Here is a 16729-nt window from a genome sequence, read left to right as displayed (position 1 = left end):
ACATTTTGGGTATTGTTACAACTTTGAAAGTGACTCAATTGACATACTGACTGTGGAGCACACTTCGGACTTATAATGGTTGCATCGCGTCAGTTTAGTGCAGAGCAACGTAGACTTCTCCTGACAAGTTGTTGGAGGACTGTTGAGATAAGTGCATTGTTTCCTGTTAAGACTTTCATTTATCCTGTTGAATGGAAGGGTTGCGGGCTACTTTTGGTGTACTGTAAAGGGTATTTGATGCAGGCCTTTTTTTAAGGGGGTACTGAGTACCGGCACCTTTTTCATTGTTTGCTAAAATTGACCCATGGTCTCCAAGTTTTAATGAAAGAGCTCAAGCTCTACACACCAATTCTGCCTTGTCATAGATTCTGTGACTGGTTGCAGGGGGCCTGGCTATTGTGGGGTGAGTCCCTTACTGATCACCCCACCCCCTGAAAGGTGGCCTGGCATTTGAGTACCGGCACCTTTTTCGCTAGAGAATATGCACTGATTTGATGGTATGTGTGTAGTGGTGACATATGTTTATGAGGTGTGGGTATCAGCATTCTATATACATGTGATTTTAGATTTTCATAGGGTTTTAATACAAAATTTGTAGTATGTAATAAAGATTTTGCAATAAGTCATAGTTGTGGTAATCGATTGTGTGGAATATATATTGCAACTATATTGAAATTGATTTACCCATGTTTTGCAATCGTATTCCATAAATAAAGGAGAACATCGGGCTTGAGGTGGCAGGGCCCTTACAATCCCTCTTCCTTCTTCCTCACAATGCACTGCCTCCGTTGTATGCAAATCTGTTTCATACATATGCATTGTGTGTATCCTGAAAACCTGATTAGCTGGTCGTGTCCTGAGGACTGGGTTGAGAACCCCAGAGTTAGAGGTACATAAAAGTAGCAGAGTTAAAATCAGTACTGGCTCAGCCTTTCTCTTGTGAAATGGCGTTTGTTGGCATCCCAGCCCCCACCCTGCAACTGCTCTTGTTAGGTTGGACTATTTGGTTCCAATTTTACTTGATTGGATGATGTGATTCTGGTTATGGCAGATTGCATCTGTGAACTTGTAATTCTGCTTAGGGTGTACTTAAAGCAGGCCTGAATTAGCCTATCAGGAAAAACAGGAGCCAGCTGGCAGCCCTCTGGCTCATGTGTGATCAGCAGTCAGACCAGTGTCAGAAGGCCTAGCTTTGATCCAGAGCTTCCAAAACCTGCCCTGGTGACCTCACAGCCATTTGGGTTTCCAGGATATCTACAAGTTATATACATGAGATAAATCTTTATGTGTTGGAGACAGGGGCGAATCTGCGTGGGGCCACGGGGGCCTGGGCCCCCATAGATTTGGCCCTGGCCCCCCTGCCAACGACCCTCTCCACCCCCCCTCCCGCCGCCAACCCACCGTCGCCTGTCTTTGCGGGCGGGGGACCCCAACCTCTGCCAGCCGAGGTCTTCTGTTCCGTTGCAGCAAAGCTTCCTGTTCTGAGTATGACGTCTTGCACGTACAACGTGCAGGACGTCAGACTCAGAATTTGAAACTGAAGGAAGCTTTGCTGCAACGGAAGAGAGGACCTCGGCTGACGGGGGTTGGGGTCCCCCACCAGCAAAGGTAGGCGATGGCAGCCGGGGGGGGGCGGGGTCCGGCAATGGCGGAGGGGGCTCAAATGTGCCCCTCCCTCCCGCCGGTCCAGATACGCCTCTGGTTCGAGACCCAGTTTATGTGGATTTATCTCATGTGCAGAGCTTCCAAGTTACCCAATTCCAAGAAGGAGATTTTAGTCGAGTCCTGGATTTCTGCCAACTTCATCCTGATGCTTTATGGGGATAGAAACAAGGGCTACAAATACCACACTGCTTTGAGATATAAGTTTAAAACCAGGACTGGTCAAATAGTCTCCCTCCTGGAACTGGGTAACGTGGCAGCTCTGCATGTGTATTCCTTGTGGATATCTTGAAAACCCACTAACTGTGCGGTCCCCAGGACAAGCTGGGAAGCTCTGCTGTGCAATGTTGCATGAACTTATTTCCCAAACTGAAATAGAGAGGACTGGCTGGTGGCTCGCAGAAATGCCAAGTTACCCAGTTCCAGGCTGGAGATTGTGGGGCAGTCCTGGTTTTGAACTTACATCCCAAAGCACTGTGGGGTTTGTAGTGCCTGATTCAGCCCATTGAACTCAGTACTGCAAGTCCCATCATGCACCAGGATTGGGTGATCAGAAATCACCAACCTGAAACTGGGTAATGTGGCATCTCTGGGCTTAGGGGCAGAAGAGTTGCATTCAGTTCCCAGGTCAGTACGTCTATTCCTGAGAATGCTGCAGTGGTAATATTCACACCCTTGAGGACTAGGGAGAGAGATAGCAGCCATGCTGCAGCTTTCTCTGTGAAGCACTGCCTCCTTCTGTTCCCCATTTGACACAGGAGGTGCAGAATTCTGTACAAATGTTGCAATACACTGTTGCACAGAATTTCCACTGGAGTAATCCCTCTTGAGTTTGTGGCTTCCTGAATAAGAAGCAGTCGTCTCCTTTTCCACTCCTGTCCCTCATCCCCAACCTGAAAGAGCAGAACTTTGACCTGGCAGAGAAGACAGATCAACAAGCTAAACTGTAAAGGTCTGAGCCGCCGTTCTTCAGAGGAGTAAAGCCAGACAGTCTGCCATGCATTTTCACATAGAGCTATCTGCAGCTGTTAATGTGGAAGAAAATATGAGTATATCATACCAGTGGCGTACCAAGGGGGGGGGGGGGGGGCGGTCTGCCCCGGGTGCACGCCGCTGGGGGGTGCCGCGGTGTGCGCCTGCTGCGAGAGTTCGCTAACTTCTCTCGTTCGCTGCAGCTCCCTCTGCCCTGGAACAGGTTACTTCCTGTTCCGGGGCAGAGGGAGCTGCAGCGAACGAGCAAAGTTAGTAAACTCGCAGCAGGTGCGCGCTGTGGCACCCCCCCCACCCAGCGGCATGCACCCAGGGGGGGGGCTCTTTCGCGGGGGGGGGTGTCTTTCGCCGGAGGGGTCCGCGCTGCATCGAGGGGGGGGGGGCACTGCACCCGGGGGGCGGGGCGCCGCCCCAGGTGTCCGCCCCCCTAGGAACGCCACTGTATCATACATTTATGATGGTGGTTGTGATGAGGGAAGGGGTGGGGTGGGGTATCAGGTGAGTTCCCACCCACCAATTCCCCCTGAGACAATTTTCGCCTTGGGCAACTCCCCCCTCCCGGGACAATTCTCACCAAGGATTCCCCCCACCTCCTCTCCCTGCCCAGACATTTCCCAGCCTCCCTAGCCTTTTTTTTTTTTTTTTTTTTACCGACTGTAGCTTCTTTCTTCTCTCGGGTCCCATAAGTCCTGGCGGTGCTTTTTTTTTTTTTTTTTTTTACGGCATCTGAAACAGATGTACACAGAGAACGTATAATAATGGAATAACTTTTCATAGGTAGAGTAGTAATTTGTTATAAATCAGTATGTCATTTTGAGGGGCTGAATTAGGTTGAAACCTAGTTTGGGGGGGGGGTAGGGAGCATTGCACCTCCTCCCCCCCCCCCCCCCACGTGAACTTTAGTTTGTATTTATCTATTTATTTATTTACTTATTTATGAGATTTAGATCCCAGATTAAACATGAATTAGGTTGAAACCTAGTATGGGAGGGGGGCAACGAACATGTCTGGAAGGGGAAAGGGATATGTAAAAGATAATGTTGGGGGGGGGCATGATGTGGAAGAGAAAAGGGAGGGAGATTATTTGTCCTAGTGTTTTGTATTTTTGGGGTTATGGGTGGGAATTGTCCTCCCTGGTGCGATGGGAATTGGTTCAGTGGAAATTGTCCTAGGTGGGAATTGTTCAGATGGGAATTGGTGGGTGGGAACTGTCTGGTGGGAACTGTCCAGTGGGAACTGTCCAGGTGGGAACTGACCTAGAACCGGGGTGGGGATATGTAGATTTTTCAAAAAAAAAATTTTCTAGTGGATAATTGTCTGACTTAAATCAAAGGGGTTTTTTTGTATTTTGCTTTCAATAGCAGCTCAAGGTAGAGAGCAGCCATCTGGCTTTATTTTCCCCACCAGTTCCCTGAAAGGCCAAGCTGTGGCCTGTGCCAAGCAGGCTTCTGGAGATGACTGAGCACACATTTCAGCCCTCTTCCCTTCCCTTCCACAGACACCAGCAGCCACCACTCCTCTTCGTACAAAGCCAAGACCTCATCTTCCAGCCTGGGGGCTGCCATGGGTAGCCACTGTTCCGGGACCTCATTTGCAGCTGTCTCGTACAGGCAACAGCGGCAGGGGCTACATTCCTTCCAGCAACAGCAGCCACTCAATCTCAGCCAGGTAAGAATGGACGTATGTAATAAATATAATATCTCATGCCTTCATAGAATACAGTATACAGTGGGGGCAAAGGGAGTGTTGACGGAGTGCCATAGAGCTGTAAGGACATATTTTCTGTTCACATTTTCTGTCATGTTTTGTAAATCACTTGAGCTTTTTACTCATGGTTTATGATACCATAAAACCTGAGGATGAATTATTCCCTAGTAAATCACTGTAGTTGAAGTATTATTTTTCCGAGTGTCTGATTGAAGTACTAAAGGTATGTCTTCCATTCCTCTCTGTGCCACCCCTTAACTTTGCTCTGGGGTTATCAGTGAAGGGATGGGCCACCTCTTCTCCCCTTAACATGACCCTGAGCACTTCCAGGGTCATGCACCTCCCTGGGAGGGGGGAGGGGCATCTTCTGATGCAGAAAAGGTGAGGAAGGGGATCAAGTGGTCTGCTTATTTACAAGTAGGTTGAGGATTACCACAGTGAGGTTTTCTATGAAGAAAGGAAGGGGAAGGGAATTCTGGATTTAGCTCATGCCTTTTTCAGTTGTAGTGCAAGGCAAATTGTATCAGTTACAGTAGGTATATTCCTGTCTCTAGAGGGCTTATGAACTGTTTTTATCTGAGGTGGTGGAGGGTTAAGTGACATGCCCAAGATCAGAAGGAACTTCAGTGGGGTTTGAACTGAGCTCCCCTGTTTTTCACATGCTGGTCGAACCATTAGACTACTATGAAGCAGGTACAGATTTTCTGCATCACTAACATGCTGTGATGGTAACATAGCAGTAGATAAAGACCTGAATGGTCCATCCATTCTGCCCCAACATTCAGACTCATTATCAATTCATGGTTAAACCAGCAATGAATGTGGTATAAAATACTTCTTGATCCTGGTCTTGCTTTTCCATTTCTGGGACATAGACCGTAGAAGTCTGCCCGGCACCGTCCTTAAGTTGCAACTACTGGAGTTGCCGTCAAAACCCACTTCAGCCTATCCCGATCTGTCATGTATGGGACACAGACTGTAGAAGCATTGGCCTAAGTTCTTCACCATCTAAGCATTACTCAACACATCACACACATGCAGTCGTTTAAGTTTTGGGTTTTTTATGCCATCCATTTTGGTGTTGGAAAGAGGTTAGCGCAGTGGTTCCCAAACCAGGTCCTGGAGGCACCTCAGCCAGTAAGATTTTCAGGCTATCCACAATGAATATTCATGAGAGAGATTGGCATGAAACGGCGGCAGTGCTTACATTCAAGAAAAAATATCAAAAATATTCAGTCAGATAATTAATTATAACATTTTAACATATTAGGAATAGTTGTATGTTTGTCTTGAAACGAGGCTAGAGTATTGGTTATGTTGAAACGTATAAGAGAGACGGCAACATTAATTTATTGTCTATTGATAAGATATGGACTTAATAGAAAAGCCTTTGGTAATTTACGGAGTCTCAGATAATCTTCTAAGTACCTTAATTGCTTGGGTTGAGAATTCCTAAGTTTGGTACTCTGATATGTGAACCCTGCAACAAGGATTGATTTGTAAGAAAGACCTTTGCAGTTTGGATAGTGGAGCCTGAGGTATTCTCTAGATGTTTTTACTGTATTATGTGAAGGTAAATCAATTAGTTGTTCCATGTAGGAGGGTGATAAACCATCCTGGCTTTTATGGGAAGCCAGTGAAGTTTTAACAAGAGAGGGGAAGCCTTCTCAGTGCAAGGAGCACTGCATACAAGCAGTGGTATTTTGTGCTGTTTTGTAACTTTTTAAGGAGTGAGATACAGTAGTTTTAGGCCTTCCTGTGGTAGCTTGATTGAGAGCCGACTGCCAGAAGTGTCCTTTAAGCTTCTTTACTATAAGGTTAAGGTTATTAAGGGAATGATCTTCCTTTGAGAAATGTTCACCTATTCTTTTCTTTTTCCTGTAGTGGCTTATGTTATCTCTATGAAGATTGATATGTGTCCTTGATTCGTTTTTCCGTAGGTTGTGCCTTTCCCGGTGCTACAATCTCTACAACTTTGGTCACGGCCTTATTATGTGGTGTCCTATGCTTCTAACGGTGCTGAAAATTCAGCGCTGAAAAAAACTGAACGTTAAGGACCGTACTTACGCCTGCTAAAAGCAGGTATAAATGCCAGCACCCAATTTAGGCGTGCTTTGGGCAAATTCTGTAATTCCATGCAACTTTTTGAAATTCCTCGGACACACCCGCTTTTCTGAATAGTGCACAACCAAATTCTAAATGATGCCAATTAAGGTTGCTAGTGCCTAATTATTGCTAGTTAAGGACTTACTGATCAGTTACACTGTGCGCTCAGTAAGGGTGTGTGCCATATATAGAATCAGTAGTTAAAGGGGCAAAGCTATAAAGTGTGCCAAATTCAGGTGTGAAAATGCAGCTCAACGAGCGCATATTTTATAGACATATCTGGGCGCCCAGATTCTATTATACAGGGGTGGCTCAAGACAATCTGCCACCTGAGGCAAGAAATAAGCTGCCACCCCGGCTCTTCCTCCACCACCCCCTGCCCCCTTGCCCTTCTTTCCCCAACTCCTTTCCCGCTGGCTGATCTGCAAGGCTTCGTTCTGTTTCTGTGAGTCTGATGTCCTGCAGGACGTCAGACTCACAGAAACAGAACGAAGCCTTGCGCCGGAAGAAGAGGACCTCGGTTGGCGAGGGTTGGGTCCCCCACCAGCAAAGGTAGGCGGGGGAGGGTTGGCGGCAGGAGGGGGGTCGAGAGGGTCATCGGTAGGGGGGTCCAGGGCCAAATGTTCGGGGACCCAGGCCCCCGTGGCCCATGTAGCTACGCCACTGATGTAAATATGTGCATGTGAAATGTAGCACTTTAGCACAGTGTTCTATAGCCTGTGTGGAAAATTGTGACACATCCATACCCCACCCATGTACTTCCCCCCTGTGAACACCCCGTTTGCATTTACATGCTATAAGACATGATAAAATGAAAAGAATGGTAAAAAAAAATTGACAGGAACAACTGCAAAAGTCAAATATTTACATTACATGTGAATGTTGTTCAAAATTACTGTCCTTCAAGGCCAGACCAAGTTAACAAAGTGTAACTTTGACAGGTGCTTCTGTGCCCTACTAAAATGGGCCCAAGTTTGAGAAACAGTTTAAAAGGACTGACATGTTTGGAGAAAGTTTTTATATGCAGTTTGCATCCTCGGCATATTTTAATATTAGCTAGCTAGACAGATTTGTCTTTATGGAATCTTTTACTTCCTCCATTGGGTCATAGGCTTAGCTGTACTTTTCCCTTCTTAACTACTAACGTGCACGGTCCCCTGTAGTTTTCAAACTCTTCTGTCCAGTCCTCTCTTCAGTTGTTCATGTGATATTCATGCTTCATAGATCTCAGCTTTCAAAGCCAATTTGCACGCACAACTTGAGTAACGAGCTAATCCACGCTGATAATTGGTACTTAACAACCAATTAGTGGCACTAATTGGCTTTAATTACAATTTTCACGCTCAACTTTCTAGGCGTATTCTATAACACGGTGTGTGTAAATTGTAATGCACGCAGTTCAAAAGGGGGCATGGCCATGGGCGGGGCATGGGCATTTCAGAAAGCTATGCGCAGTATTATAGAATACACCCGATCTGCGCCTAACTTAGGCGCAGGTATTTAGGCCTGGTTTTAGGTGGCCTAAATGGGTGCGCCTACATTTTAGTTGCAAGAACGGTGCGTGAGCCTATTCTATAAACTATTCCTAACTTTAGGCATATTTTACAGAATCATGCTAACTGCATGGTTTTACCGTGTCAATTTTGAAGGCACCATATATAGAATGTCCCCTTTAGTTATCTGTGATACCTGAGCAACTTCTGGGGCCCGGCAAGGAACCCGAATATTCAGTGCTGGTACCCAGATAAGGATTGACACTGACTATCCAGATCTATTTCAGCCTGTGGTGCGTTGACCACCACAGGCACAATATTGACCCAGTTATGTTTTTAAAGTTCTAGGTAGCAACACCTAAATGGAAAATAATTATTTGGAGGATTCCAAAGTCACTCAGGAAAAGGGGCAAAAACAGTGAAGGATCTGTTTAAAACCCACTGGTACAAACTCATTTGGGAAATGATTTTGCCAAATGACCATGTAATCTAATATTTGGGTTGAATGTTATTGTTTGAAGAGGCCCCTCTCCATCCCTTCTTCCAAGCCTGGTAAGCAGCTCACGCCCATGGAGCTGCTGAGTAACCTATTTCCTGGAGTGAATCTTTTTGGTTGGTCTTGATTTTATGAACTTCCATCCCAAGGCATTATGGTACTGCATCATACTTTTTCAGATCAACAGCAGAGGTTCCAAGTAGCCTGAGGGGCATTGTTAGAACGCCAAGACTGGCTGGAAAGCTCTCTTTGAAAACGGGGTCTCTTGGTATCTCTGCTCTAAATACCCTTGATGAATAAAAGTTTGTTCTGTAGTCAAAATGGGGAGATGTCCTTTCTGAATAAGGTTTAGTGACAGTTCAGTCTGATGACATTGTTAAGCAGAATATGCCATTTCTTTCACATTCTCTGTTGCCATTTGGCAACTTGTGGTTATTACCATTGGTTTTTTTTTATTTGATCCAAGTTCTTCTATGGTAATATTATTGTTCATTTGTCTTTTTTTATCTCATAACCTTTGTTTTACATGTATGTATGTTTTTTTATACAGGCCCCACAACACATCACGACAGAACGCACTGGAAACCACCGGCGGCAGCAAGCCTACATCACTCCAACAATCGCTCAAGCACCCTATTCCTTTCCTCACAGTAGCCCTGGCCATAGTACAGTGCATCCACATTTGGCCGCAGCTGCTGCAGCACACCTTCCTAGCCAGCCTCACCTCTATACATACACAGCTCCTGCGGCTCTGGGCTCCACAGGTGCTGTTGCTCACTTGGTAGCTTCCCAAGGATCAGCGCGCCATGCTGTGCAACATACTGCTTACCCTGCCAGCATTGTTCACCAGGTTCCTGTGAGCATGGGACCAAGGGTTCTTCCGTCACCTACTATCCACCCAAGTCAGTACCAGGCACAGTTTGCCCACCAGACCTATATCAGAGCGTCTCCAGCTTCTGCAGTCTACACTGGATATCCACTAAGCCCCACCAAGGTCAATCAGTATCCTTACATCTAAACACTGGAAGTGATTGAAGGACCTAAATGGAGAAGAGACGAGGCTAAGATTTGTACTGAAGAGCCTGTGATGCAAATAGAAAGGAGGACTTTGAGGAGAAAAGTGGTAGTCGGGAGCTAGAGAAGGCAATTCTACACTTTTATGTGATAAAACAGAAGTGAAAAACTGGACACTGTTTTATATTATTCTTTCATGTAGAAGGCCCAGGAGTGGGTCCTGTTTGGAGAACTCCACCAATAGACTTCTGTATTGAAGATTTGTTCTAAGGTTAGCAGCAGTTTGCTGTTGGGGGTTGTGACAGGCTTTTATCAAGGAGTGTAACACTTAGGGATTTATCCAGAAATTCATAGGGTTTTCACTCTATTTGTACTGTAACCTGAAATTATCCCTTTTTCATTTGGGGGTGGGGTGGGGTAGGGGGACAGTAAGAAAAAAGATGCAGGAGCAGGAGAGGAAGGACAAAGATGGGAGCAAGAGGACTGCTCTACAGACCATGAAAAATCCAGTCCAAGCACTGATTCACCCAGAGAAAAGAAAACCCATGCACTGTTGTGACGTAATGGGTTTGGTTGCCTGTTTACTTTTGATTTTAAAATACTAGCGTTGGAGGAGATGCATTCTCGCTAAATCCCTTCAATAATAGACTATTCCTGTAGTCTTTTAATTAACATACATTAAATACTGGGTGTACCTTCCTTCAGGATTTTAATTTTTTTTATCCCTTAGGCCTTTTATGTAGGAATCAGGGGTTTCTAACATCCCCATGCTAGAATGTAGCAGGTATTTGCCTACGTATAGTAATCACCTTTTTATAAATTCCTGCTGAATCCTCTCTGATACCAATAGATACTTTTTTTTCCTCAATGTTGATTGCACAAAAGGAAACAAAAGTGATATTATATAGGCATGTGTCAAAAATGTGATTGTCCAGGTACGTATGTAGTGTGTGTATGTGTGGTGTGTGCGTTGACGTTGCCTTTCCTGTGGTGTTTCTTCCTCAGCACAGCCATGCAACTGTCACAGTCTTTAGTGCAACACCCTCTTGTAGTGCCTTACAGAACTGCAGATGCCGTTCAAGGGTTTGACCTCCTTGTACATCTAGAACTGAGGTCGATAGGTGCAGTCAGAAAACACCTCAGTTTTGCTTCTTGTTGTTTTCATAAGTTGACTGTATTGGAGCAAAACAGGGCAGGGAGATGGGAGGACTCTGGGTATCCAGGCTACTGCTAGAAGGAGGTTCATATTTGTGGCCTTGGTGATGAAGGAAACTATGCTTCTTTAGTAGCAACATGGAATGTTCCACTAGGCAAGCATCTTGAAGGCAAGACATTCTCTCCATGGAAAGTCAAACCTTATGGTGAAAGGTGAGGAGACCGATAATCCCTCTTAGCACATTTTATTCTCTCTCCTTTCTTATTTTTCTGGCTGTTTCTTGATTTTTTTTTTCTTCTTGTTTTATGCCATGTATATATGCACTTTTCTCTCTTCTCTTTCCTTTCCTTCTCCACTCATGCACATTCTCGTTTTCCTATTCTCATTGAAAATATCTCTTGATATTGGATCAGTAACTTACTGGCCATAAGAATAACTATAGTAGTTCTTGTGAGGGTCGGAGAGGGAGGCGGAAAAGGACACGGAGTATGTTTCTAATGTGATTTTTTTTTTTGAAGTTCTGAATATGTCTTCTGCGTGTTTCTCCCTAGTAGTGAATGTGAAAGTTGTGGCAATGCAGAGGGGAGCATGGGACCCTTTAAAAAGCAAAACAGAAATGCTAGCTCTCTCGGCTGCCTCTTGGATATGCCCATGCTGACAGCAGTGCTGGCCAGTGATGTTTCACAGTAGCAACTAGAACTTGTGACGATTTGTGTAACCTGAAGTAGACAGGGGACTGCACAATTAGGATTAGTAATTGCAGGTTGAAGGAACTGGCATCACACGAGTGTGCAAGAAAACAAGGGCTGTGAGTGTCAGGCTTGACTGAGGGATTGACGGAGTAGTGTAGAACAGGTGAGGAAGAAACTTTGATAGTCTTGTAAAATCCACAGTTCACATTTTGTGTTCTTCCCTGGTTTCCTTTTATGTTTGTAGCAGCTTTAATTCAGAATTAATCTGTAGGACTTGATAAGTTGGTTTCCTTTCAATGGGAGGGGCAGCTTGGATGGTGGTAGCCCAGGAGTTCCTTGTACTCTCCTGGCCAGATGTAGTAAGATGAGTCCCGGCTTCCTTTGGTGACCTCCTTTTTCCTTCTGTGTTCCAGCAAGGTCAGAGGGAAACTGGACCAGAAAACAGAATTGTCATTTGATTAAAAAAAATAGCATCTGTCATATAGGCAAGAACCATTTTAGTAGAGTGAAAATCATATGTGGTGGGACAGACATCTTGCAGACCTTCACTTTCATCAGATAGAGATTTACTGAGTCCTTTCTAACTTACTGCAAGTCGTGAAATCAGTATTGAGGCCAGCATTGCCTTTCAATTGTGAAATATGATAATGAGTTAAAAAGAAGAGAAGATAACCAAGTAATAAAACATACCAAGACAAATTTTTGAAACAATGCAATAAAGGTGTGGTTTAAATTTTACCTCAAGCAAATAATTGCCAGTTGTAGGATAGCACTTTAACTTATTAGTGGACCCTGGATAGCAGATATATACCGTGGAAGAGATGGGTCCATTATAATAGTACTATAGAAACATATATGCAGCAGCCTCCTGGTGTGAGGTGGCTTCACAGAACATTTCTGGTGTCCAAATTGCATAGAAGCTGTAAAACCAACAAGAGAAGAGGAATGACGTTGCTTTTTTCATTGTTAACAAGCAATAATAGGTAAATTGAGGCAGAAGCTTGAGTCTTCAACCCTGCTGCCAACGGATCAGGTTTTCAGGATCTCTCTGATGAATTACATAAGATAGATTTGCATGCCTGTTACCTCCGTTGTATTCAAATCTGTCTCATGCATATTTATTATGGGTATCCTGAAAGCCTGATCTGTTGGCGGCCCTTAAGACCTGGAAGTGAAGACCAGGTTTGTAAGGTGATCATGTTTTGAGTTCTGATGTGATCAGGTGACTTTGCAGGCACGGAGAATAGAACAGAAAAACCAGAGTGACCCAGCCTTGAGAAAGGAAAAAGGGCCAGAGCCAAAGGTGGTAGCGTAAAAGCAGTGGGCATGGACATGCCACACATTTCCCTCTCTAGTGTCAGGTGATTCGATCAACGTTTTGACAAAATGCTTTCATTCTTTTAATAAAGAGAGGAGTACAGAGCCAGCTGAGCAAATAAAATGGTGGGTATCATTGTCACTGCATGTCGTCTTTTTTTTTTACTACCAGAGTTACAAGTTTGATCCTTATAGCCAGGTCAAGAAAGAAAAACTGAACATGGATCAACTTTGAAAGAATAGTAGTGAGACCAGCCAATAACAGTGACCCAGGTCAGTCTGTAGTGATCGTTCTAGATGACAAGCCCTTATAACAGATGTGAAAATTTGTGAACTCATGATATGAGCCTGGGGGTTATTCTTTCTGGACAAATGGGGAGTTTTTTGCATGTTAGAGGTAGACCAATCCACCCATCTATTTGGTGGTGAATAAAAAGAACCTTGCTCTCTGTTTGAAAAGCCATTGTCCATGGAACAATATTCTTTTCAAGTAGTGAGACAGAGATGCGTAGTATCCCCATGGATTACCTAACGATAGCAGCATGTCCTTAAAAAGGGCTAGTAAAGCCTCTGTTCTTCCTCTCCAGAAGCACAACTCAAGAAGCAGAATTATTTATTTTTATTATTTTATTTATTAGGATTTATTTACCGCCTTTTTGAAGGAATTCACTCGAGGCGGTGTACAGAATTCTGTGTCTAAGCTAGCAGTTATCACAGGGCTTCCCAAATCTGCCCTAGACCGATAGTCAAGTTTTCTGGATATCCACAATAAATATGCACAAGTTAAATTTTGCATACAATAGATCTCCCATATACAGTATGCAAATATATCTTATACATATTCATTGTGGTTTTCCTAGAATCCCAACAGGATGGGTTTGGAAACCTGATTCTTTTGCTGATGCATAGTCTCATGGTCAGTTGTAGAGCTGTTGTCCTTTTTGGTTATAGATACTTTTGTTCTTAGACTTTTTAAGCACATGTGCTGCAGTATGTCAGTTTTCAAGTATGAAATGCAGAATTGTCTTCACTGTTTGATATTTAGATAAAACGAAAGCAGGTTATGTTGGATAGACAGGATTAATGATGCTGTGGGACAGGATGGCACGTCATTATTGCAAGGAAAAGCTTATTTTGCTCTTGCATGTGAGGGAACTTAAGCGAGTTGATGCAGACAATGTGCCGGCAGTTTAAACTGGGTTTATGATTGAGATTTCTACTGCATGAGAAGAGCATGGATGATTTTCTGCCAGTTTGCCAACCTGGAACTTTTTTTGAACTTTCTTCCTTTTTCTCATTGCAACTGGGGCAGAAGGCTGAGGCCATCACTGGCCTCAACCAGGTGTCTTTCTTATTAGAAAATTACCGTTTGGGGAGAGTAGGAGTACCTTCCATCCACTCGCTTACAACAACAATGACTTCTGCAAACTTTCTGAGCCCAGTAAATAAATACCCATTCTTTTCATACAGCAACAGAATATACAGTCCAGGTCATAAGAACAGAAGAATAGCCATACTGGGTCAGACCAATGGTCATAAGTACATAAGTATTGCCATATTGGGAAAGACCAAAGGTCCATCTAGCCCAGTATCCTGCTTCCAACAGTGGCTAATCCAGGTCACAAGTACCTGGCAGAAATCAAATAGTAGCAACATTCCATGCTACCAATCCCAGGGACAGCAGTGGCTTCCCCATGTCTGTGTCAATAGCAGACTATGGATTTTTCCTCCAGGAACTTGGGCAAACCTTTTTAAAACCCAGATACGCTACATCCTCCGGCATTGAGTTCCAGAGCTTAACTGTTCGTTGACATACTGGTTGTGTTCTGTAGAGCTCTCTTCCTATGCATCCTTTCTTTTATTCACTTCCCAGTTTTGCAGATTGGAACCTGATGTGCATAGTAATAAAGGATAGACCTGGGAGCGCAGAGGGCTGTGTCTGATATGAGCACTTGATCCCTTATAAAGAAAACACCACATATAGGGCTAGATTCTCAATATGGCGCCTGAAAATTCCACCCGCAAAAAAAATACGCCTAGGCATATTCTCTAAAGTATGCCTACATTTTTTTTGAATAGGCTTAAATTTCCACATGGTAAGTAGAATTAAACCAAGTGCTTCTCCACATGACCAAATTTAGTCATGGCCATTTATTCCATGTTTTACTTGGCATAAATACTGATGCCTAAATTAGGGTGCAGAGCGGGTGTATTCTATTGCAATGTGTATAGATTTTGGAAGCACTCCAGCCCATGGCCATACCCCTTTTTCAATGATGCAACTTAGAATTTACATGCCTAAATCTTAACGCCAATCAGTGCTGATAATTGATTGTTAACATCCAATTGATGGCACTGATTAGCTAGTTAACCAATTAAGTTACGCACTTTGTTATAGAATATTATTCGATTTCCGTGCAGAAATTAAGGTGTGATATATAGAATTTGGCAGTTAATGCAGTGAACAACGTAGGTAATGTTCGCATGGTTTTCGAAAGTAAACATTGTGTTTGCAGATCATTGAACATTCACATCAGCAGCTGTCGTTCTATTAACACTGTTACAGATCACAAATGATACCCACAGCAGGCTCATAGCCAAGCTGCGTGTGCTGTTGTTTCCATCTTCTCTCCCACCAGGGTAGCACGGGTTCTGCTTAAAAGATTTTAAAATCAAATTTTGATTGTTGGATAGAATAATCAGTACTGCTCATCATGTAAACTCTAAAAAGGCTGTCCACCACAGACTAAGGAAGTGGTTTTATTTTTTTTTCTAATTTTATCTAACTCAAGGGCCTAACTGAAATGGTATATACATGTTATCAGGTGATCCTTATGGATGGTTGGAGTTTGAAAGGATTTTCCTCAGGGGTTATTCCTCAAACCCTGTTTTAAAAGAAATATCAGTAACCAAACAGAAGGAAAGGTGATCAAATGTGTCTCTTTAACCAAAGAAATGTAAAATCACAAAGCAAACTTCCCACAGAAGGCACCAGGGCAGGCAGTCCTTCTCGTCAGTTTGTGTTATTCCATCTTTTTTTTTTTTTTAATAAAGTATGTACTAATGTTATATTATAATGGAAGAATAATGTTATTTCCAGTCTTCTAATGATGCTACAGGAAAATATTGCTGCTCCCTTCATGGTTGTACTTCACAGACTCGCAGCTTCCCCCACAAGTGTTAAAAGCAAAAGAAGGGTGTGAAAGGGTCCTGGTGCCATAACACAGTAGTGTGGAGATAAAACTTGAGGTATAAGGTAATGGGACTTAATATACTACCTTTCTGTGATTTTTCCAACTGCATTCAAAGTGGTTTACATTATCTACAGGTACTTATTTGTACCTGGGACAATGGAGGGTTAAGTGACTTGTCCAGGGTCACAAGGCGCTGCAGTGGAAATTAAACCCAGTTCCCCAGGATCAAAGTCTGCTGCACTAACCACTAGGCTACTCCTCCACTCCTCTGTGGTGTTTGGAGCTGATGACCATAGTGAAGTGACCTGCTTAGGTCAAAAGGAAAAGTAGCCAGCTCATACTTGCCTTGCCCAGAGGAATTTTTGCTCTTGCAAGGAAGGAGGAAAGAATTATTTATCTTTCCGTTTTAAATGATGATCTTTTCAGCTAAATAACAACATTTGACTCTCAGCACTAATTGAGACAGAGGATTTCTCTGTAAAACACCTTGTCAATTTCTGCTCGTTCTCTTACTAGGATGGCTTCAAATTCCATGTCCGTTCCTTTTGTCTATGGAGTACTCTTGTGTAGGAGACTTAGGGGCACAGTTATCAGCGAGGGCTTCCAATAAGATGGGTTATTTTACTGGAACTTGTGCAATATTAGCACAGGTCCCATTTAATGCAATGAGACCTGGTTTCTATTAACTAGGGTTAACAGTAAAATAACATGTATTAACAGTAGTCCATATTGATAACTTCCTCCTTAACCCCCCCCCCCCCCCTCCTTTCACTGCACTGGAGCAAAAGATTATTTGTGGTTTTAGTGTATTAAGTTATTTGGTAATTTGTTCAGTGCCATGTACACTTGAAGTTTTGTAGGCATTTTTCAGCGTTAGCTAAAGATAGCCCTTCCAACATCTT

General features: G+C 43.6%; 1 protein-coding gene across 2 annotated transcripts in view; it reads left to right on the top strand.

Moving 5' to 3' along the window:
• Nucleotides 1-9887, top strand: part of HIPK2 (homeodomain interacting protein kinase 2) — a 283961-nt gene extending 274074 nt beyond the window's left edge. For both annotated transcript variants that reach the window (XM_030214137.1, XM_030214136.1), the window contains exons 14-15: nt 4151-4320; nt 9005-9887. In XM_030214137.1, coding sequence (XP_030069997.1) covers nt 4151-4320; nt 9005-9472 — 638 coding nt within the window. In that variant the 3' untranslated portion in view covers nt 9473-9887. The remainder of the gene's footprint in view (nt 1-4150; nt 4321-9004) is intronic.
• Nucleotides 9888-16729: the final 6842 nt, after the last annotated feature.

Source organism: Microcaecilia unicolor, chromosome 9, assembly GCF_901765095.1.
Source record: "Microcaecilia unicolor chromosome 9, aMicUni1.1, whole genome shotgun sequence".
Taxonomy (NCBI): Eukaryota; Metazoa; Chordata; class Amphibia; order Gymnophiona; family Siphonopidae; genus Microcaecilia; species Microcaecilia unicolor.
This window is presented reverse-complemented; position numbering and strand designations above follow the sequence as displayed.